This window comes from Aquarana catesbeiana, linkage group LG08 (genome assembly GCF_042186555.1).
Source record: "Aquarana catesbeiana isolate 2022-GZ linkage group LG08, ASM4218655v1, whole genome shotgun sequence".
NCBI classification, from domain to species: Eukaryota; Metazoa; Chordata; class Amphibia; order Anura; family Ranidae; genus Aquarana; species Aquarana catesbeiana.
The window spans coordinates 36,999,775-37,021,956 of record NC_133331.1 but is presented as its reverse complement, the minus strand read 5'-3'; the positions used below and the strand labels follow the sequence as shown (position 1 = coordinate 37,021,956).

The following is a 22,182-nucleotide window of genomic DNA, read 5'->3' as shown; positions in this document are numbered from 1 at the left end:
GTTTGTCATTAGAAAGATATCACAAAAGTACCCTGTGGATGCAAAACTGACATTTGTCCTTGAAAGAGGTATGTCTTTTCTTATTCCCATCACAGACTGTAATCTTGTTACTAACTGACCAATGGCACAGACTGGTGCATGGTTAGTGAGTGGTTTGGTTTGACTGTTGACAGTCCAGTAGCTTAAAGAGTGTTCAAACATGCAGCACAATTGCCAGGTTAGAACTGGCTGGCTTGTGGCAACCTTGGGCCATGGTTAAAATGTTATGACTTGTTTTTCTCACCCATCCATAGATTGGAATTGGAATATAGGAAGGAGAGGTTGTAGTTCTGGTTACGACCTTTTCATTGTAGCCCTCTTCATTACAGATCCTTCCTTCCTGTATGCCATGATCATGTGAAGGTGAAGAGTGGTGAGGTGATCGGAGCAGTAGTGTGGTGACTATAACTTATAGATACCACAAGCTAGAAGGAGTTTTCTTAAGCCGCGTACACACGAGCGGAATGTCCGACAGAAAAAGTCAGACGGAAGCTTTTCATCGTCTATTCCGATCGTGTGTGTGCCTCATCGGACTATTTTCCGAAAATTCTGACGGACCTAGGAATGGAACATGTTCTAAATATTTCCGAAGGAACCAATACCTATCGGGAAAACTGCGTGTCTGTATGCTGTTCCGACGGACCAAAAAACCAAGCATGCTCTGAAGCAAGTACGAGACGGAAGCTATTGGCTACTGGCTATTGAACTTCCTTTTTCTAGTCCCGTTGTACGTGGTGTACGTCACCGTATTCTTGACGGTCGGACTTTGGTGTGATTGTGTGTACGCAAGACAGTTTCAGCGGAATTCCATCAGAACTCCGTCAGAAAAACCTTCAGAGTTTATTCCGACGGCAAAACCGGTCGTGTGTACAGGGCATTAGACTTACTTTAAGCACAGAACATTAAAGAAAACCTGTCATGGGAGATATATTGAAGTGGCCATTTCTTATCGCCTCTAAAAAACTAATTCTAGTTGCTTGGCTGTCATATTAGCCCACATTTCTCAGTTACAGACTTGGAGTGTGTAGATAAGGACTGATATTCCTCTGACAATGCATACTTGAGGAGTGACTCCACTTTTGATGGGAAAAAAAAAACATTCCCCTCTGGATGCATCAATGTACATTTCAAGAATTTAAACAAACGTTCTTGCAGATTTTAACTTGATCCTTACCTGTTTCTGCTCTTCAGAAAAAGCTGTATCTTCCAATTGTGTCTTTAGATACTGATTCTGAATGGGAGCGACTTATTCATCAGCTGGTGCATTTTTTGTGTTATGTTGAGAAAAGGTGCAGTGTCTGCATCCCTTTATATAAGTGACTAATCCTTGGGGTGTATCTCACCAAAAATGACATTTCTGTTGCAGAGGATGCCTACAACTTGACTTGTATTTGGTGCAGAGTTTTTCACCCATGCAAGAAAATTACGTTCTTGGAGGTGTCCATCAACTGTGTAAAGAAGACCTCCAAGTTGCCATTACGAATTAAATTATACATAAAATGACATTGCCGCAGTTTGAAAACCAAAGGCAAATTTTAATAACATTATGGGTTGCGTAGAAATTGTATAGCTATAATAATTTTTTTAATTTGTTCTTAGTTTTTTTAGAAAAATGGAGTCTCCCTTTAGGATTCATTGACTGAGAAAGCCAGTAAGTCAGGATAAAAGACAGGTAACTGGCATTTTCAGAAGGTCGGCAATGAAACCCCTATACTTGTACGATGAGGGTAAAACACAAAAAGTGCCAAATACTCCCCAATCCCTTTATGGTCCTTTTTATTTAAAATGATATACCTTAAAGGGGAAGAAACCTTTCCCTAGTTCTCCTCTGGATCACAGGAGTGCAGTTTGTTCTGCACCCGTGACCCATTTTCAGCCGGCAGAGGGCGAAAGTCTGCTGTCTGCTGACGTCACTCAACTGGTCCAGGCACTGGATTGATCCCAACTTTACAGTCAGGATCCACCCAGATGCCTGGACCAGCAGCTGGCCCAGCCTTTCAGCAAACCCTGGGAGACTGAGCCTGTCGCTCCGCCCCCTGCACTTCCCAGCGCTCCAGTGAGCACTGGAGGGTCAGAGCAGAAAACCTGTGACTGACAGTCACCGCTCTTGGCTCAGAGTGGAGGGGAGAACTGAGCGATCCGTGGTGTTTGATCACTCAGATCTCAGCGTAGAGGAATCAGGAGACAGATGCAGCCTTGGATTGATGCCACATCCACCAAGGCGAGTGTAATTTTTTTTTAAACCCCCTACTTCTCTTTTAAATGAACTGAACTTGCTGTGCCATGACCGCTGGACTGATTCTTTGCAGTAGCATCTGCCAGTAGAAGGCAGAACAGCAGCTTCAAGTCACAACAGTAAATGACGTAGACTGGTCCCATGGAACTACATGTCCCATAATTAAAATAAATAGATATGAATAGCAGTTTTGTACATTCAGAATTTTTCAAAGGCCCGATTACTACTTGTATCTTACCTGGTTAATTTTGCAATAAAACAAAAGTTATATTCAGATATCTGAAAAGCAGCTGAGGAGTTTGAAACCCCACAGGGTGAATATTGCTGACTGTGACCCCAGAGGGAAGATTTCTACTACCTTTGCAAATCTGTAACAACCAGGGCTTTGTTGCTTAGGTCCCCTCTGTTTAAGGTGTATTCTCCCTATACTCCTAGAGAATCCACTAAGGGCAGATGATACCTAAGGGCCCATTCACACCAGAAACTGCACATAACTGCGCATTTTTGACTGCATGTTTGCCTGCATTTGAAGCGTGTTTTAAGTGTGCTTGATGAGCGTTTAAATCGTGCTTGAGTGCTGCATTTTGTATGCAGTTGCAGTGCATTTTTCTATACGTTTTTCTGTTCAAACTTTTTTATTGATAAGTCATAAACATCAACTGATAATCTCAGCGTGACAGTAGACAATGTAACTTACATAGCATCTCTTTGTACAGCAAAACATTAAAAAGAAACATTTGCTAAATGTGATGGTACAGAATATAATCGTTTTATCAATAAATGAAAAAAAATAAATAAATAAATAAAAATACAAACGTCGGGTTCATTGAGGAAGTTGAAAAAAGAGAGGCAAAACACCAGTTCAATTGTGTGCTTGGGGTGGGAACTTTCCTCAGTAATTTGAGGGTCAGGAACTCGTAAGATTTGTGTAATCGGTAGTTAACATTACCAGTGGTGAGATTATGAATAAGGCAGATAATTGGAGAGAGAGAGAAAGATCAGATAGAGAAAAGTGGGGAGAGGAGAGAAGTGAGAGAAGGTAGGGGGCGGGGGGGTCGCACGGGACACCAGAATACTGTAATCCGGAGTCGGGGGGGCCTTAACAGGGAGGTTAAGGCTCCAGTAAATGTTTGTCAAAGTCTGGAGGTAGAAAATGTTCCACCCAGGGATGCCAGATTTTGAGGTGCTGAGCAACTCTGTCTAAAATTGTAGCTTCGATTTTGCTGTGTATCATGGCTTGGGTGACTCTATTCTTTACTTCGGTGAGGTTCAATTTCAGGGTTTTCCAGGCCTTAGCTATCGCTGTAGTGAGTTGTAGGAGGAGACGTAGCTGGGATTTAGTTCACTCCAATGTGACATGATTCAGTAATGCTAGAGACGGGTCAGCGTCTATGGTAATTTGAAGTAAAGTGGAGGCCATGCGGAAAACTGTCACCCAAAATTGCTGTTCTATCGGGCATGACCACCATTTATAGGTGTGTGTGCCCTTCTCGCCACTGTCTCGGAAACATACTGAGGGGTAATTTGTCAGAAATTTGGAAATCCTAGCCGGGACTAACTACCACCGCATAAGGACCTTATAGTTCGCTTCAAGTGTGACTACATTGTGGGATGAGATTTTTGTATTAGCCCATATATTTGACCAGTCTTCAGCATCAAGTTCTATTGCCATGTCCGTGGATTTCTATACGTTTTTAAGCTTGGCTTTCTTGTATTCACTTCCTTCCTGAGGTCACTTCCTTCTTCGTAGTGTGTGGAGAGAAGTAAGAATGTCCGCTCTTGTCGGCATAATTCTAAAGCGGACCATTGCCGTTTTGAGACGGCGTATTCGTAGTAGGCGTCGTTACTGGGTTCATTCACTACTGATGGAAAAAGAGACCAAGGGGCAATTCTGGACCCTCTATGATAACCTTCGTTCATATCCAGACAAGTTTATTTAAGCAGCAAATGATTTTTGTGGACACTTTTTTTGTCTGTAATAAAGGGGAAAAAAAAAAAAAAAAAATATATATATATATATATATATATATATATATATATGAAGTCCCCTGCATCTATTGGTGACCCGTATGCCATTTTGGCTGTACTCTGCTCTCCAAACATACCACATGCATGGAGCCAGGAAGTTAATGAGAGGGACAGGACATAGGAAGGAGGGACAGGTTATAATATTTAGTACAATTATTTTTTTTTTTATATATGCTGCATGCTCTACTTTTTTTTAACTGGGCTGAACTGCACTGCAATGATGTGAACTATGCCCATAGGATTACCGTATTTTTCGGACCATAAGACGCACTTTTTTCCCCAAAAAATATGGGGGAAAATGTCTCTGGGTCTTATGGTGCGAATATAGGACAGGCACCGTCCCCCGCTGCTGCCGGCACCACCCCCTCGCCTCCGGCACCGCCCCCCCCCACCCCCCGCTGCCGCCATCACCATGCTAGTACGGAAGAGAGGCAGGAGAATGGAGGAGAGACATCTGCTGACATAGAAGACATCTGCCGACATAGAAGACATCTGCTGACCAAGAAGACAGAGCAGCCTGAGCGATGGCACAGGTCAGGCTGCATTAATGGGAATTTTCAGGCTGCAATAATGACAATAGTCAGGTTGCATTAATGACAATAGTCAGGCTGCATTAATGACAATAGTCAGGCTGCATTTATGGCAATGGTCAGGCTGCATTTCTTTGACACAGGTCAGGCTGCATTTCATGGGCACTGGTAAATATTTTAGTACACCATTTGGTTCAGAATATTTTTTTTCTTGTTTTCCTCCTCTAAAACCTAGGTGCGTCTTATGGAGTGAAAAATAAGGTACCTTGATTTTGGGCTGCCTATGCTGTTGGAGTGCAGTTCAAAATGCAGCGAACTGCGTTCGGTGTGAAAGGGTCCTAACTGTTGCTTTTACTGGCCCTGTAATGGATTCTCCTTTTAAAATACACATGCACAAAACTCCTCATAATGGAGACACAGAACTTTGTTGTTGCATTAATGCCCCCAACTACTGACCAGATATTGGAAGTCATATCCCCACTGGGGTCAAAGACAACAGGAAACGCCTAAAAAAAAAAGTTCCAAACACCTAAAGCTAGAAGACAAAGAATATGTAGGTAGGGTCCACAACCTGTGATTACAAATAGAGACCTCTTTGAAAGAGAAGTAAGAGAGAGAGAGAGCGAGGAACATAAAGAAAAGCTATATAATTAAATTTAAAAAAGGAATTGGAAGTATTTCAGTTTTGTCAGCTTGCAGGAACAATGCACTTAAAACCGAATCCCGGATAAGTTACAGCTGTCTGTGTAGGTTCTAGTTAATGGCAACTGAGTTTAGTGTATCATTTCTCGGCAAGGTGGCAGCGTAATAATGAATATATTGAGCAATGGCCATCGAGCCTCCTGTTTGTTGCAGGAGGAATCCTCCGGTGGGAAGAGCTGGAGTCTTAGCAGAAAGATATAAGACTGTAGTTAATTCCACCGAAGTTTGGGGAAATCAGAAATGGCTAGTATTCATTGCATTGAATTTATTTATGTACTACATGTCCATATCTTTTTAGTGAAATCTCCAAGTCCTCTCTGAGTGATGGTAATGTTATTCCATACAAAGCTCTAGCTGCTCGTTGTAGTGGGATTTGAAGATTGAGAGAAGTTTTTGGTACACAAGTGTCTGAAAGGTTTCAAGTAAAATAGTATTGATGTACTGTACCTTCTCTTTTGCCACAACTTGAAAAGTTCAAACACCTGTGATATGCTACAAATGTGTTCCCGCTTGACTCACAACTGAATCATAAATCTGTATAAAGGGACTTAGTAAGGTTGCTGGTAGTTTTGCTAATTAAACTTCGTATTGAACGGAACATGGCATGTTCCTGAAATACATTGGAAGGCTTCCTTTTACAGGCACCTTGCATTTTGTTTCTTTGAAACTTACTCGTACTATATTGGAAAATTTGCAGCCAGTCAGATCACTTCATTTAGAAGATAAAAACACCTGCTTCTCTTATTTGCTTCATGCTCTTGTAAAACAAACTCCTTTGACACAGTTCATATTGATGCACAAAAAATTGTCAGGCTCAATTCACACTTCTGTATTTAAAAGCCATAGAAAATACAGTACATCCAAACAAATCGGTGTGCAGAGATCATGGTGCACAGTGGAACAATGGATAAAATACTGAATCACATAGGAGCATGAATACAATCATTCCCTTCATACACATCTGTTTTTTTTGTATACAGCAATGTTTACCGCCATTCCTGAAATGCTGTTTACTTTTAAAACCTAATTAGTACCCACGATTTGTTTTTTTTTTTTAAAGAAACATTCCACACACTTTTCTTGTGATATACATTTATATATATATATATATATATATATATATATATATATATATATATATATATATATACAGTTGCAGTATCTCACAAAAGTACACTCCTCATATTTTTCTAATTATTTTAATATATCTTTCCATGTGACAACACTGAAGAAATGACACTTTGCTACAATGTAAAGTAGCTGTCCCCTCAAAATAACTCAACACACAGCCATTGATGTCTAAACCACTGGCAACAAAAGTGAGTACACCCCTAAGTGAAAACATCCAAATTAGCCATTTTCCCTTCCGGTGTCTTGTGACTCGTTAGTGTTTCAAGGTCTCTGGTGTGAATGGGGAGCAGGTGTTTTAAATTTGGTGTTATCGCTCTCAAAAAGTGAGTACACCCGGGTTATGGGACCCGTTTCCCGATTGGCCAAAACGCCAGGCGATCCTATTGGACACCTAGGAGGAGGAGAGAGGAGAGCGCGGCCGGAGGAGAAGACCAACCGACCCACCAGCCGCTACTGTGACCATGGATGGCTCACCCGCAACTCAGCCATTCCGACACTCCCCAGCTTGGACAGGGGAGGGAGGGGGATCGAAGTATCATCCCGGGTAAGGAGGCCATCCGTTTCGCAGGTGGGGGGTGCATTCCCCACATTCAATTCCCCCCGGGGAGGGTGGAATAGCCTCGTCTCCTGCCTGGGGGCGAGGGGGGAGTGCATTCCCCGCATTCATTTCCCCCGGGGGGGGTGGAATGGCCTCGTCTCCTGCCTGGGGGGCCGGGGGAGGGTGTCAGCATTGGTTTTCCGCGCCCCCCTAAATTATTGCACACCGGCCACCACTGCCTACCTTGATTTGCATCTTTGCTTCATTGTTTCGCCTGTTAGCCACATACCTGCTTGCTGATGATCATGATCCATATTCCATCTTCATTATCTTTTTTAGGGCATGCCATTAGGACTGTGCTGTGATCAGTAGTTTAACCACTTTAGCCCCGGAAGAATTTACTCCCTTTCTGACCAGTGCATTTTTTGCGATTCGGCACTGCGTCGCTTTAACTGACAATTGCGCGGTCGTGCGACATGGCTCCCAAACAAAATTGGCGTCTTTTTTTTTCCCACAAACAGAGCTTTCTTTTGGTGGTATTTGATCACCTCTGCGGTTTTTATTTTTTGCGATATAAACAAAAAAATAGCGACAATTTTGAAGAAAACACATTATTTACTTTTTGCTATAATAAATATCCCCAAAAAATATTTAAAATAACATTTTTTTGTCCTCAGTTTAGGCCGATACGTATTCTTCTACATATTTTTGGTGAAAAAAAATTGCAATAAGCTTTTATTGATTGGTTTGTGCAAAAGTTATAGCATTTACAAAATAGGGGATAGTTTTATGGCATTTTTATTATTAATTTTTTTTACTAGTAATGGCGGCGATCAGCGACTTTTATCGTGACTGTGACATTATGGCGGACACATCGGACATTTTTGACACATTTTTGGGACCATTGTCATTTATACAGCAATCAGTGTTATACAAATGCACTGATTTCTGTGTAAATGATACTGGCAGTGAAGGGGTTAACCACTAGGGGGCTAGGGAGGGGTTAAGTATGTCCTAAGGAGTGTCACTAACTGTGGGGGGGCATGGCTACGTGTGACACGTCACTGATCTCTGCTTCCGATCACACAGAGCAGAGATCAGTGACACTGTCACTAGGCAGAACGGGGAGATGCTTGTTTACATTAGCATCTCCCCGTTCATCCTCCCCGTGAGGCGATCGCGGGTATCCCCGCGGTGATAGAGTCCGCAGGACCCGCAACCCGACTCACGGAGCTCCCGGCCGGTGCGTACACGTAATGGCACGGCTGCAAATTCAAAGGGACGTATGGATACGCCCATTTGCCCTGCCGTGCCATTCCGCCAACGTACATCGGCGTGTGCCGTTCGGGAACTGGTTAATGTGAACTTGATCTTGTCAGCATACATCATCACTGCACCTCAAGCCAATGTGAGAAGGCTTTCACTACTCTTGTTTTTGTTTTTTCTTATTGCTAATTGTAGCAGTACTGTCAGGACACACTCAGTCAGTGGTCATGTTTTTGACTTTTAACTTTCCCTCTCTCATTTCTTTATGCAAAAGTGAAGTGCACAGTAAAAATGTCCCCCTTGCTGTTTTCTGTCCCGTGGGAACTTGCGTGTTCTCTTTAGTCCAGCTTAAACTTGGTTTTTGGGTCCATTCACATTTGAGTGTTTTGTAGCTCGAAGCTCCAAAATGCTCAACATTCAAAATCCTATGGTTTTCAATTGTGCCTGTTCACACCTAGGCGCTGCTTGAAGTTTGTAGCTTGAAAAATTACATTTGCTGCTTTTGTTCTACAAATTGGAAGCTTTTTCTGCCCCAATAGGAGCACCTGAAAAACACCTAAACACACACATTGCACATTTTTTTCCCCTAGTAGCTAGCTTCCCTTGACTAAATATTATTTTAAAAAAATGCTCAAGCCTCAGATACTCGCAAAAAAAAAAAAAACTTGTACAAACACTGCAACAACCAAAGAAGTGTGAATGCAGCCTTATGCCGCGTACACATGACCGGTTTAGCTGTCGAAATAAACTCTCTGACGGAACTCTGACGGAATTCCATTCAAGCGGTCTTGCCTACACACAGTCAACCCAAAGTCAGACCGTCCAGAATGCGGTGACGTACAACACGTACGACGGGACTATAAAAAGGAAGTTCAATAGCCAGTAGCCAATAGCTTCCGTCTCGTACTTGCTTCACAGCATGTCTCGTTTTTGGTCCGTCGGAACAGCATACAGACGATCGGTTTTACCCATAGGAATTGGTTCAGTCGGAAATATTTAGATCATGTTCCATTTCTTGGTCTGTCAGAATTTTCGAAAAAAGAATTCCGATGAGGCCTACACACGATCAGAATAGGCGATGAAAAGCTTCCGTCTGACTTTTTCTGTCGGACATTCCGCTCGTGTGTACAGGGTATTACATTCTTTTTTTTGGAATTGTGTCGTAGAGATCTCCTGTGAACATAGATTGCCAGTGGGCATGCATAGAGCTGTAACCTTTTATTATATGATGTGCTGGGCAACTCCCAACACTCTACTTGTGAGAGAGAGTAAGAAACCAACAGTGGATTGGTTTGGAAATATGGCTTTTCTTGTGACAGAGCAGCTGTGCGACAGCCCGAATGATAAACTGAACCTAATGCAGTGAGCTGTACTTCTTGAAAGTCTTTCAAGATTCATTTTTGTGTTTTGCATTTAACTAACTTTTAAATTATTGTAGGTATATATAAAAAAAAATATAAAAAAAAATTTGCAAATCTGTCGCATATTTGGTGGTAACTGAGATGATAAGGGTGAATGTTCCTGCATCTCAAGTCCACGTACTTGTGGTGACCGGTGATGCAAGGCCACAAATGCTTACTAGATACTTCATGCAACGGGTGTGTAGTTAGGCTCAGACAGGTGTGGTCAACAAACAATCAGCGAGGTACCAGACTAGAGATAAAGCATGGTCAGAACCAGGCCATAGTATTTAGGAAAGCAGTAAGGTATCAGATGAGACACACAAACCTAGTCGGGGCGAGGCCAAAGTCATCAATCTCCAGGCAGAAAGGTGCAGTATCGTGATATGGAGACAGTTACAGGCCGGAGTCAGTAACAAGCAGTTGAAAACCAGAGCAAAGTCCGTAAAAGGACCATCCAAAGAGAGTCAGGCCAGTTCACAGGAAGACCGCTTACCACTGAGCTTAGGCAAGAATGAGCTTCGTATAGCCTGATTGGAACCAACAACTGGTGCCATTAAGCCTAAATTTGAACAAGTACACCAGCGTGCTTCTAGCTGTGACCCTATGTTAAAACCTTGCATCGTTGTATGTTTTTAATTTCTTTTTTTTTTTTGGTTATTTTAATACACTACATTATTCCACACTTAAGCATACAATAGACAGAAATCATCCTTTTGTATTTTGAAAGGAATAATAAAGGACAATGTAGGGCTCTTCTCAGTTGAGTGTATTCCTTTTCGTTTAGGAGCTGAACATTCATTAGTTTGCAGTACTTTATGAGCAGCTTATGCTGCCATAGAATGTGGGACAGTGATGCTATTATTTGCTGGGCTGAACTTGACTGAATTGTTTAAAGAGTTCATTAAATCAAATTCTACAATGCAGATCTAGTCAATTAGAGGACAATTCTGGTCTGCAGTTTGATTCTGCCTTCTCTTATTTAGGATTAAGGCACTGGAAGACATGAAAGTCCCTTATACTTAATTGAGCGCTGTGTTTCTTGATTTGCATATATAGTACATCTGATTTGCATTGTACAAGTGTAACTGCACAACTTTCAGCCCCTGCTGGTTACCCTACTATAAACTTGAGACTTGTAATACATATTTTGTTCTCTTCAGCAGTCTATATGGAGGATCGTGCCTATTAAAATTCAGTTACAAGATAACCTCAGTCTCATTTTTAAGGGGATTTAATTGTTGTAACGGGGCTCTGTCAGCTGTTCTAGATTTGAAATTCTCATTGAGGGCATTGCGGAAACCACCATTAAAATGGTGTCAAAAGATTAATTCTCTAATCCCAATTCCTGTGAAAACCAGGGATGAAAGAGACGAAACAAAAATGCATTTTATTTTGCAAATGAGCCTTAATTTGCCATGAAAATCAATTCCTCTACTGTAGTCAATTAATATGAATGGCTTTTAGCTCTTGGTAAAAATAGGTACAGATTAAAGGGCTGTGATCTTGAGAAAGAAGCAGACCCTTGATCTTGTGCAGCCACCCTGCCAAGTTGGACTACACTGCTGGATTGGTTGTTGGGCCCTTAATGTGGTGACAGTGTTGCCAACCGTCAGTATTTTTACTGGCAGCCAGTAAAAAACAGGCAGTTGTCTCCTGCCAGTCAATGCCAGTAAAAGGAAAAAGTTGCCAGTAAAAATATGGCTGTGATGTACGGGTCAGTCCAGAGCCGGCCGAGACCATCCGAGTGCCTGCTGGGTTCGGGCAGCTCTGGTGGAGGTGGTGCCCGATCGTGACGTGTGATGTTGTGGTGCAAGGGAGCCAAGAAGAGCGGCCAGAGCCTCGTGTGTGGGTCTGCGGGACTGGAGCAGGGCAGGTCGGGAGTGGGACTGTCAGTGCTGTTTAGACTGGAGTGGACTGAAGGGACCAAGAGACAACTTCGTGTGTGTGTGTGCCTTCCTATTCTAATTTCTTGCCCTCCTGAGTCCTGTCCCTGAGCTACTTACTATATCGAAAAAAAAAAAAAAAAGAAATGTTTTTTGCCCTAATATCTACCTTAAATCACATTGCTAATGGCATATTGTACTTGTTTGTAGCCTAAATACTAAAATTTGCACTTAAAACTGTATTTTTGTAACTTTTGGAAATGCCAGTAAAGACTTGGCTGTGCCAGGAAATTTTGGGTGTTGTGTCAGTAAATGTCCAATCTGGTAGGTTGGCAACACTGTGTGGTCGTGTAGCGGAGAATGGGTTATCAATTTTCAGGTGGCTTAAACATATTGTTTTGTACAAGTTCTTCTACAGCTTTTACTAATCATCGATTCCGCACTTCCGCTTTGCATAATTTGCCCAACTTTTTACTATTAACTGCATGTCAGGAACCATGCACAGCTGTAGCAGTACCGTGGGGAGCAAGGTTCTCTCTATTCATTGACATTTCTTTATCAACGAAGAATAGAAGATCGGACTATATAACATAAGCAGTGTTTTAATTACTTTGCAGTTTTTGTTTTTCTGTTTTTTTTTTTAACTGGATATAAAATGAGAAATTGCTTTAACTGAGAGATGAAAAGCCATCTTATATACATAATAAGGACCATGTTTGGATCCTTAAAAAGACCTTTTCCAGTTGTTTTTTTTTTTTTGTACCTGGGCAGGCTAAGAGGTAGGTGAATGTAGAGGGACAAGTCAAGTCTATATACATCCGCTAGCCCGTAAGTCCTACATGTAGCTTCCGATTAGGTCTACCTGAAAAACTGACAGGCGGATCTATTCAGAAAGTCTAAAATGGTGCTTTCAGTTATTTCTTTTGCACAAATCCAGTGAACTACAGAAGGCATGCTAAGTTAGGGATGCGATTTGTGATACGTCTTGGTTTGCACAGAATTGCATGTCAAGGGAACTGTGACTGTGTGGTGTGGTTTTGGAAAAGGTTCCTGTGATACTTTGGTTCAATTTGGCTACATAGAATATCCTAATCACATCCAAAGTTGCATCAAAGTCATACTACATAATCACACCGGAAATCGCATCAAAATTGCATCGCAGTAGTGTGAACCAAGCCTTCTACATTTTTGTTGTACGTTGCATGCAAAGGTCAATTCACAAATTGCTGCAAATAAATAGATATAAATTTTAGAAGTCAACCAATCCAAAAAAAAGTCCAATCCAATCCTGTGAGTAATGTTTAAGGGTCAAGAAGGCAAGTGCTTCAATTAGCAGTTATAAAATCAGTTCCAAATAGACCCCAGCTTTACCTATTTAAGAGGTATGGTCAGCCTGGTTGATTGTACTGTACAGTATATGTCTAGACCCTATGTCCAGTATAAGACAGCCTGAGATTTAAAATGGTTCCAAAGGCAGAAGGTTTTTTCACCTTAATGCATTCTATGCATTAAGGTAAAAAACCCTCTGGGTGCAGCTCCCCCCCCCCATCCCCCTTATACTTACCTGAGCCCCATTTCGGTCCAGCGATGTGCATGGGAGCAGCGGCTCTTCCGGGTTTCTGTTTCCTCATTGGCTCACACAGCAGCATAAGCCATTAGCTCATGCTGCCATGGAAAAAAGCCCTGGAAACTTTTTGGGGACGATTGCGGGCATGAGAGCAGGAACGGGATCTGTGTGTGTGTAAACACACAAATCCCTGTTCAGACAGGGGAGGAGATACAGATCGTCTGTTCCTACTAAGTATGAACACCAATCTCTCTCCTCCCCTAGTCAGTCCCATCCCCCCCCACAGTTAGAACACACCCAGGGAACACATTTAACCCCTTGATCGCTCCCTAGTGTTAACCCCTTCCCTGCCAGTGACATTTACACAGTAATCAGTGGATTTTTATAGCACTGATCGCTGTATAAATGTCAATGGTCCCAAAAATGTGTCAAAGGTGTCCGATCTGTCCGCTGTAATGTCGCAGTACCGCTAAAAAACGCAGATCACCGGCATTACTAGTAAAAAAAAAAAAAAAAAAAGACTTATAAATGCCATAAATCTTCCCCATAGTTTGTAGATGCTATAACTTTTGCGCAAACCAATCAATATACGCTTATTGCGATTTTTTTTTTTTTTTTTTTACCAAAAATATGTAGAGGAATATATATATCGGCCTAAACCGATGAAGACATGTGTTTTTTAAAAACATTTTTGGGAATATTTATTATAGCAAAAAGTAAAAAATATTGTTTTTTTTTTTTTTCTCAAAATCATCGCTCTTTTTTTGTTTATAGCGCAAAAAAAAAAAAAGAGGTGATCAAATACCACCAAAGGAAAGCTCTATTTGTGGGAAAGAAAGGACATCAATTTTGTTTGGGTACAATGTCGCAAGAATGCGCAATTGTCAATTAAAGCTACGCAGTGCCGTATCTCAAAAAACAGCCTGGTCATTAGGCAGGAAAATCTTCCGGTCCTTAAGTGGTTAATAAAAAGAAAATTCCATTGTTATTGTCTTTAAAAAAAATTTCATCTAAAAACATCCTTTTTTTTTCTATGCAAAAGTGTGCTGTTATTAAACAGATTAGTGACATGTGTTGCGAAAATAGCAATGACATTTAATAGTATGTGTTGCAAATCCCATGAGGAGGAAGTGGATTTTGGGAAGAAGTTACACACAATTACAGTGGGTACGCTCTTCGTTCCCATTCGCAATAAACCTTATCTATGGTCAAAATTTTATATCATATATTCATTTCTACATTATATGTAAATTATTTCTAGCTTACTCCTATTTATCTAAATGATCTTGAAGTTTGTAAACTTACTTTGTGAAGATCCCCACACATTTACACTCTTGAACTCTGTGATGTACTCACTATACTCTGTAAGGAGGCACTGCTGTGTCACACTTTTCACAGAGCCTGCCTTCTGAACTACAGAGGTGCAGAGAGGAGACATTTTAGGAGGCGGAGTCAGTACAGAGATCACGGTTTACAGACAGCAAGGTACCATGGGATATGTAATCCTTATAAACTGAAAACAGCAGAGGAGAAGCTGCAAAGCATGCAGGGAATCCAGGAAGTTGTGGGAAGAGGTGCCAGCAGACAGCTAATACAATAATGAAAAAAATGAAAGCGTATGCTGTGACCATAGATTTCATTTAAAGGGGAACTCACTGTCCTACTTGAGTAACCGCAATAAACTCCCTTAGAGAATTGCAATATTATGGGGTTGATTTGCTGAAACTGGAGAGTTCAAAATATGGTGCAGCTCTGCATAGTAGCCAATCAGCTTCTACCTTGAGCTTGCTCAATTAAGCTTTGACAAAAAAAAAAAAATGGAAGCTGATTTATTTCTAAGCAGAGCTGCACCAGATTTTGCACTCTTCAGTTTTAGTAAATCTATCCCTATGTGTTCCAGCACGCTCCCGGATATTTGTCAGCAGGTGACATAGCAGAAAGGGGCGGTACTCAGTTTTGTGTTCCCGGAACACCAGAGCCCAAGCTTGTTGCTGTTTTGTAAGTTCCCCAACTTGTATGCAGCTGTCTGAAATAAGCGGCTCTAAGGTTATTACCATATTTTCAGCTGATCACTATTTCCTGACCTGGTCCAGCCATGGAGGCTCGAAAGCATTCAAGTTGCTCAGGTTAAGCCAGCCACTGCAAGAAAAAGCCAAGGCCACATCCCCCACTCAGAGCTGCTTGGTGGCTCACATGAAGTGAGTAACTGGTGGATTGTGATGGGATTGTGTATGAGCTCACTCAGGCTGATATGTACATAGTTGACCATGTTGCTTCCTCTTGGATAATTGAAAGTTGATTTACTCTGCCCCCCATGATAAACAATGAATGGATTTAATGGCTCTTTTCACAAGGAAAATGTTTGATCCTTATTAGTATATTCATTGTGTTACAGATGTCTGTCATAAGTGGAAACTGCAAACTACAAGAGGTCCTGATTAAAAGTTCTATTGGAGAAATCCTGATATGCGGGTGTAAAGAAGGGATACATGAGATAAGGCTGAAAGGTGATGGAGCTGCTGAATATGGGTGAGTTTAATATTCAACGGTTACCGCTAATACACTGTAAACTGTAAGCTTCGCGGGCAACAAGATTCACAGGTCCATATTCCACATCCATAATTTCTGCTGGCCAGAATTAGGATAAGGTTAGGTTTTGGTAGGTTTGCTGCCTTTTACAGTGCCTTGAAAAAGTATTCATACCTCTTGAAATTTTCCACATTTTGTCACGTTACAACCAAAAACGTAAATGTATTTTATTGGGATTTTCTTGTACAAAGAGTTTTATTGAAAATATATATCAACAGAATAGTACAAAACGGTGATGGATACATCATGAATTAACAGGTATAAGACTGCCGGTATCCCGCAGGTAGAACTAATGTTCAAGGATTTAAGCCTGGTCTCAGGCGGTTCAAAGCCGAGGCCAGGCGACATACTAAGGAGTGTCTTCATCTCGCGTTTACTGGCATAGCGGTATAATGTAAGCACAGAATATTATGTTTGCAAACACTCATGAATAACTAAAGGATGCATAGCGAGATGTTGTTGTAATACGTAACATTGCATAAAAAAAAAGAACCAGAAATAAAATCAGTTAAATTGAATAACTTCAAAGAGGATAACATACCTTTGTATGTAATAATTTTTTTTGTTACATTAAATATCCAATCTCTGTAGAATTAAGCCCAAGGGCCTGAATGAGAAGAGGGAAAGAGAAATTGAAAGTGGGAGAAGAGGGGGTGGGAAAGGAGGGGAGGACCCTGGGGTGGGGGGAACAGAGGCTCGTTATAGGGAAAGAAGCGTTAGGTCAAATCTTGATGGACGGTTATGAGTCACCCAGGGTTGCCATATCCTGAGGAACTTATCATGTGTGTCCAACAATATGGCCGTAAGTTTCTCATTTACCATGATATCATTCACACTATTTTTAACTGCTTCAAAGCTAAGGTTTGGGGCCCTTGCTATGGTCAATTTAGTTGCAGTAAAAATATGTGCTGCTAATTGGCGTTCAGGACGAAGAAGTTCTGTAATCGGTTTCCATCAAAGGGCCTCAAAAGGGTCCCGCTTTATAGTGGTATTAAAAAGATTGCGTAGTAGTGCGTATACTCTGACCCATAATCTGCAAACCCTGGGGCAGGTCCACCAGATATGCGCCATCGTGCCCTCCTGTGAGCACCCACGAAAACAGAGGGGGGAATAAGATGGGATGAAGCTTGCTGATCTAGCCGGGGTATAGTACCATCTATAGAAGACTTTGTAAGCGTTCTCCAAAAAGAGAACATTCTTAGAGCATTTGGATAGCATAATAGTCATACTTTGCCAGTCCTCCGGGTCTAATTGTTTCCCGAGCTCGGCCTCCCTTTGGAGATGGTAGGGTCTCAATGGTGGTGTCTTGGAATTAATTATAATATAATATAATAATTAATTCTAGCGATATATATGAGGGAAATCAGACCCGAGGATTGGGGGCGCGATCTACAAAGGCTTTCAAATGGGGTCATGGTAAAGGGGGCAGATTGGGATTTTGTAAGCTGTTGGAGAAAGTGTCTAATTTGCAGGTAACTGTAATGCTCCCTAAGGGGGATATCGTGTGAGGAACGTAAAGCCGTGAAAGGGATGATCTTGATTGGGGTGAATAACGAATGGATATCTGTAAAGCCATTATCAGACCACCATTTAAACTGCAGTGGATTATCACAACCTGGTTGAAATAAAGGGCAGTGGAGGAGATGAAGTAGTGGGAGATGAGGAGAAATTAGGCCTGCTGAGTACTTAACCGCATCCCACAGTTTAAGGGAGTGAGCTACACAAGAAAAGGCAAAATAGCGCAGGTTACTTGGTTTGTGATATATTAAATGTTGCTGAAGATATGTCCTTTAGAGCAATGCACTCTCCGTGAGATGAAAGCAGTCTATGTGCTGGGCAGCCTTTAGATGGGAGGTGAAGCCGCTCCAAATATACAAAAAGAAAAACAACAAGAAAGGCGCCTCTTAGTAAACTGTACATTTAATAGCGTATTGGTATTAAAATCACTCACATTTCAAACTTAAATAGTCCGGCGTAGAGAACTCAGTATAGGCATACGGGATAGCGTCCTCCTCTGTCCCACAGTCTTTTTCTCTCTTGCTGACGGCTGGTCTGTGTGGCATAGACTTCCGGGAACAGTGATTGTCCAGAACGAGGCTTGGCCACCGCCGAGCAGTTGATTGAGAGGCAGGGACACTGGAACGCACATCCGAAGTACCCATACTTCGGATGTGCGTTCCAGTGTCCCTGCCTCTCAATCAACTGCTCGGCGGTGGCCAAGCCTCGTTCTGGACAATCACTGTTCCCGGAAGTCTATGCCACACAGACCAGCCGTCAGCAAGAGAGAAAAAGACTGTGGGACAGAGGAGGACGCTATCCCGTATGCCTATACTGAGTTCTCTACGCCGGACTATTTAAGTTTGAAATGTGAGTGATTTTAATACCAATACGCTATTAAATGTACAGTTTACTAAGAGGCGCCTTTCTTGTTGTTTTTCTTTTTTTAAGGGAGTGAGCTAGACAGGGACCTATGGTAGAGGGGCAATGTGCTTTAGGAAGCCAAGGAAGAGAAGCTAGAGGCATTGGGTGTGCATCGACTAAATCCATGGTGGCCCATAGTGGCATTTGTTGTTTCTCATGGAGGTGAGATAATGGGGCGATACCTGCAGCTGTATAATATGCTTGCAGATTAGGGACTGAAAGGCCACCATTGATTGTGCGTGCGTAAAGCACTTGTCTCTTGATCCTGGGTCTCTTGGGGCCCCATATAAACTGCATAATTTTACGTTGATGTATTCGAATGATATGGGGGGTACATGGACAGGCAAAACTCTAAAATAATAAAGCAATTTAGGGAGGTACGTAATGCGTACCGTCGCTATTCTGCCGAACCAAGAAATCGGAAGTGTGGATCAAGAGGCAAGCATAGCCTCCAGCTTTCAGAAAAGTGGAGGAAAATTGGCTTGATATAATCCCAAGTACCTCGGAGTACGTTTATTACCCAAATAGGGTAGTGAGGTTAACCACTGAAATGAGAATGCCGATTGTAGGGATTCTAATTCCGGGGCCCGAAGGTTGATAGACATCGCTTTAGATTTTATTTTATTGGGATTTTATGTGATAGACCAACACAAATTGATACATAATTGTGAAGTGGAAGGAAAATGATAAATGGTTTTCAAAATCTTTTACAAATAGATATGTGAAAAGTGTGGTGTGCATTTGTATTCAGCCCCCTTTACTCTGATACCCCTAACTAAAATCTAGTGGAACTAATTGCCTTCAGAAGTCTCCAAGACATGGCTGTCCACCTAAACGGACAGGCCGGGCAAGGAGAGCATTAATCAGAGAAGCAGCCAAGAGGTCCATGGTAACTCTGGAGGAGCTGCAGAGATCCACAGCTCAGGTGGGAGAATCTGTCCACAGGACAATTATTAGTCGTGCTCTCCACAAATCTGGCCTTTATGGAAGAGTGGCAAGAAGAAAGACATTGTTGTCTTGAGATGTTGGCAGAGGTTCACCTTCCAGCAGGACAACAATCCTAAACATACAGCCAGAGCTACAATAAAATGGTTTAGATCAAAGCACATTCATGTGTTAGAATGGCCCCGTCAAAGTCCAGACCTAAATCCAATTGAGAATCTGTAGTAAGACTTGAAAATTGCCGTTCACAGACGCTCTCCATCCAATCTAACAGAGCTTGAGCTATTTTGCCAAGAAGAATGGGCAAAAAATTCACTCTCTAGATGTGCAAAGCTGATAGAGACATCCCCAAAAAGACTTGCAGCTGTAATTGCAGTGAAAGGCAGTTCTACAAAGTATTGACTCAGGGGGGCTGAATACAAATGCACGCCACACTTTTCACATATTTATTTGTAAAACATTTTGAAAACCATTTATCATTTTCCTTCCACTTCACAATTATGTGCCACGTTGCGTTGGTCTATCACATACAATCCTAATAAAATACATTTACGTTTGACAAAATGTGGAAAATTTCAAGGGGTATGAATACTTTTTCAAGGCACTGTATACATTTTGTGTGTTCAAATAATAAACTTACTGTATTTATAACCATAATGCTAACCATGGAGATCTGCCAGCTGCTCGTGTTCATGGTGGTCTGAGGGAGTGTGAATACATGCTAGTCTTCAACTGATCCCCTCATTACATCATGGCTGTAATCATCTCATTGCTGTCATTATTGCTGTGGACATAAGCAGTAACCACATTTTAGGTACTAAAAGGTAAAATACCATGAAACTTTATTCATTGCTTGACGTGCATCATAAATACATACCGTATTTATCGCTGCGCATAACACACACTTTCCCCCCCTGAAAATAGGGGGAAAATCGCGGCTGCGTGTTATACTCCGACAGCCTACCTCGGAGGGGGACGAGTGCCGCCGGAATTCACCGAGCCATCATCTCCACTCGGCTCTAACTCGGCTCTCACGTCACACACACAGTCCCGCCTCCGCCACCAGCATTGGACCAGCGTTCTGTCTATCACAGGAGCTGGTCCAATGCCGATGGCGGAAGCGGGACTGTGTATGTGACTGCCGTCTGAGAGCCGAGTAAACAGGAGACGACAGCTCGGTGATTTCCTGTGAGAGATGAGAGATGGTGAGCTGCATTGATGGGGGAGATGGGCGCAGATCAGGCTGCAGATGGGCGCAGATCAGGCTGCAGATGGGCACTGATTAGACTGCAGATGGGCACTGATTAGGCTGAAGGTGGGCACTGATTAGGCTGCGGATTGGCACAGATCAGGCTGTAAATGGGCACAGATCAGGCTGCACTGAAGCTGCAGATGGGCACAAATTAGGCTGCGTTGAGGCTGCAGATGGGCACTAATCAGGCTGCATTGATGCTCACTGACCATTATTTGCTTCAAAGTGGTTTATTTTAAAAAAAAGTTTTTTTCCCTGAAACTTCCTCTTTAAATTGGGGTGCGTGTTATACGCCGATAAATACGGTATATTAACTCTGGTGAATAGCTTACCTTTAGTAATACTGCTCTATAACCTGTGCCCTCATACTGACATGTAACAGACCTACAGAACCTGGACACCTACATTTTGGGGAACTTTTTCTATTGCTTTCTATTTTCTGCTATGTACTAAATGAACTCTGCTCTATTTTCCACTTACTGTTTGTATTTGGTTTGTATTTATGTCTGCCATTTATTATGTTTACCCCCTTGTAGCATAGCAGATATGTCGTCCTATGTCAGGCACACATACCTTGTGTCTCCCTAGCTATGTGACCGAGCTGAGCATTGCTAGAGTAAAGAGCCCAAAACATGCAAACTGAGAATTGGTTTAACTTTATCACTGCAGATTTTTCTTTAAAAAATTTTGATTATTAAAATGTGTAGTGATTATTTTACACCACATTAGTACAACTCTGTACACTTGGTCAGCTATCTTGCTAAGAAGAGTCTGTATTTGCAAATACAGCATAAGCCACAGTTGCCATGTTGCATGGTTTTCGATCTTTGTGGGCATATTATTTCACCTGTGCAGACTGTCCAATTCATACCTCTCCTATATATTATTGCACTTGCATGCGTCAACCTATATGTGCATGGTGCCAAATGGCAGAGGGGGTCCTATTCATACTGTTTTGTGCATCAACCCCAATGTATCAATGCTTGTGACCATGTGCTGAAACTTTTGCAGGACAGTGTGAATGTGCTGCCTACTCTTTATATATGGTGAGAGCCCATATAAAGCGACGCAGTGCCGTTTTGCAAAAAATGGCCTGGTCATTAAGGGGGAAAATCCTTCCGGTCCTTAAGTGGTTAATATGCAGCAATGTAAGCAAAATTAGGGAGAGGGGCACGTACTTTGTCACAGTGCTGTAGGATCCCTCTGCAACTTAACTGGTGGTTTTCTGCCAGACCTGAAAAAAAAAAAAAAAAGAAGAAAAAAGTTTGAACCGATAAACAGTGAAGAAGATCCCGTGTGTATTTGTTTGAGTATTAAAAGTTCCTCACACAATATTGCAGGAGTATAGAGAGAAAAAAAAATAGTTCACTTGTTTGCATGCTGGCTGATGCCAGAGACAATCCTTATTCTCTCTCATTGGCTCCAGCAGGTGAAGCGTTTACAGCGTTCTCTCGCAGCGTATCTTTTGTTTGGGACACAGGGGAGCCCCTCTTCAGCGCTCACAAATGAAAAGCTGCTAAGCCCTCCAGCCAGTGAAGCACGCATTCAGCTTGTTCCCATACTATTAGAAAAAAAAAAAAAAATCAACGCACACACACACATACACAAGCCGGTGCCAGTGTAACATTGTGTTTCATTGTTTGAAAGACAGGATT

At 42.0% G+C, this 22,182-nt stretch overlaps 1 protein-coding gene across 6 annotated transcripts in view; it reads left to right on the top strand.

Annotated features, from left to right (window-relative positions):
- Window positions 1–22,182, top strand: part of MGMT (O-6-methylguanine-DNA methyltransferase) — a 728,754-nt gene that overhangs the window by 135,425 nt on the left and 571,147 nt on the right. For all 6 annotated transcript variants that reach the window (XM_073595727.1, XM_073595728.1, XM_073595731.1 and 3 more), the window contains one exon: window positions 15,719–15,852. In XM_073595727.1, the coding sequence (XP_073451828.1) occupies window positions 15,719–15,852 (134 nt within the window). The remainder of the gene's footprint in view (window positions 1–15,718; window positions 15,853–22,182) is intronic.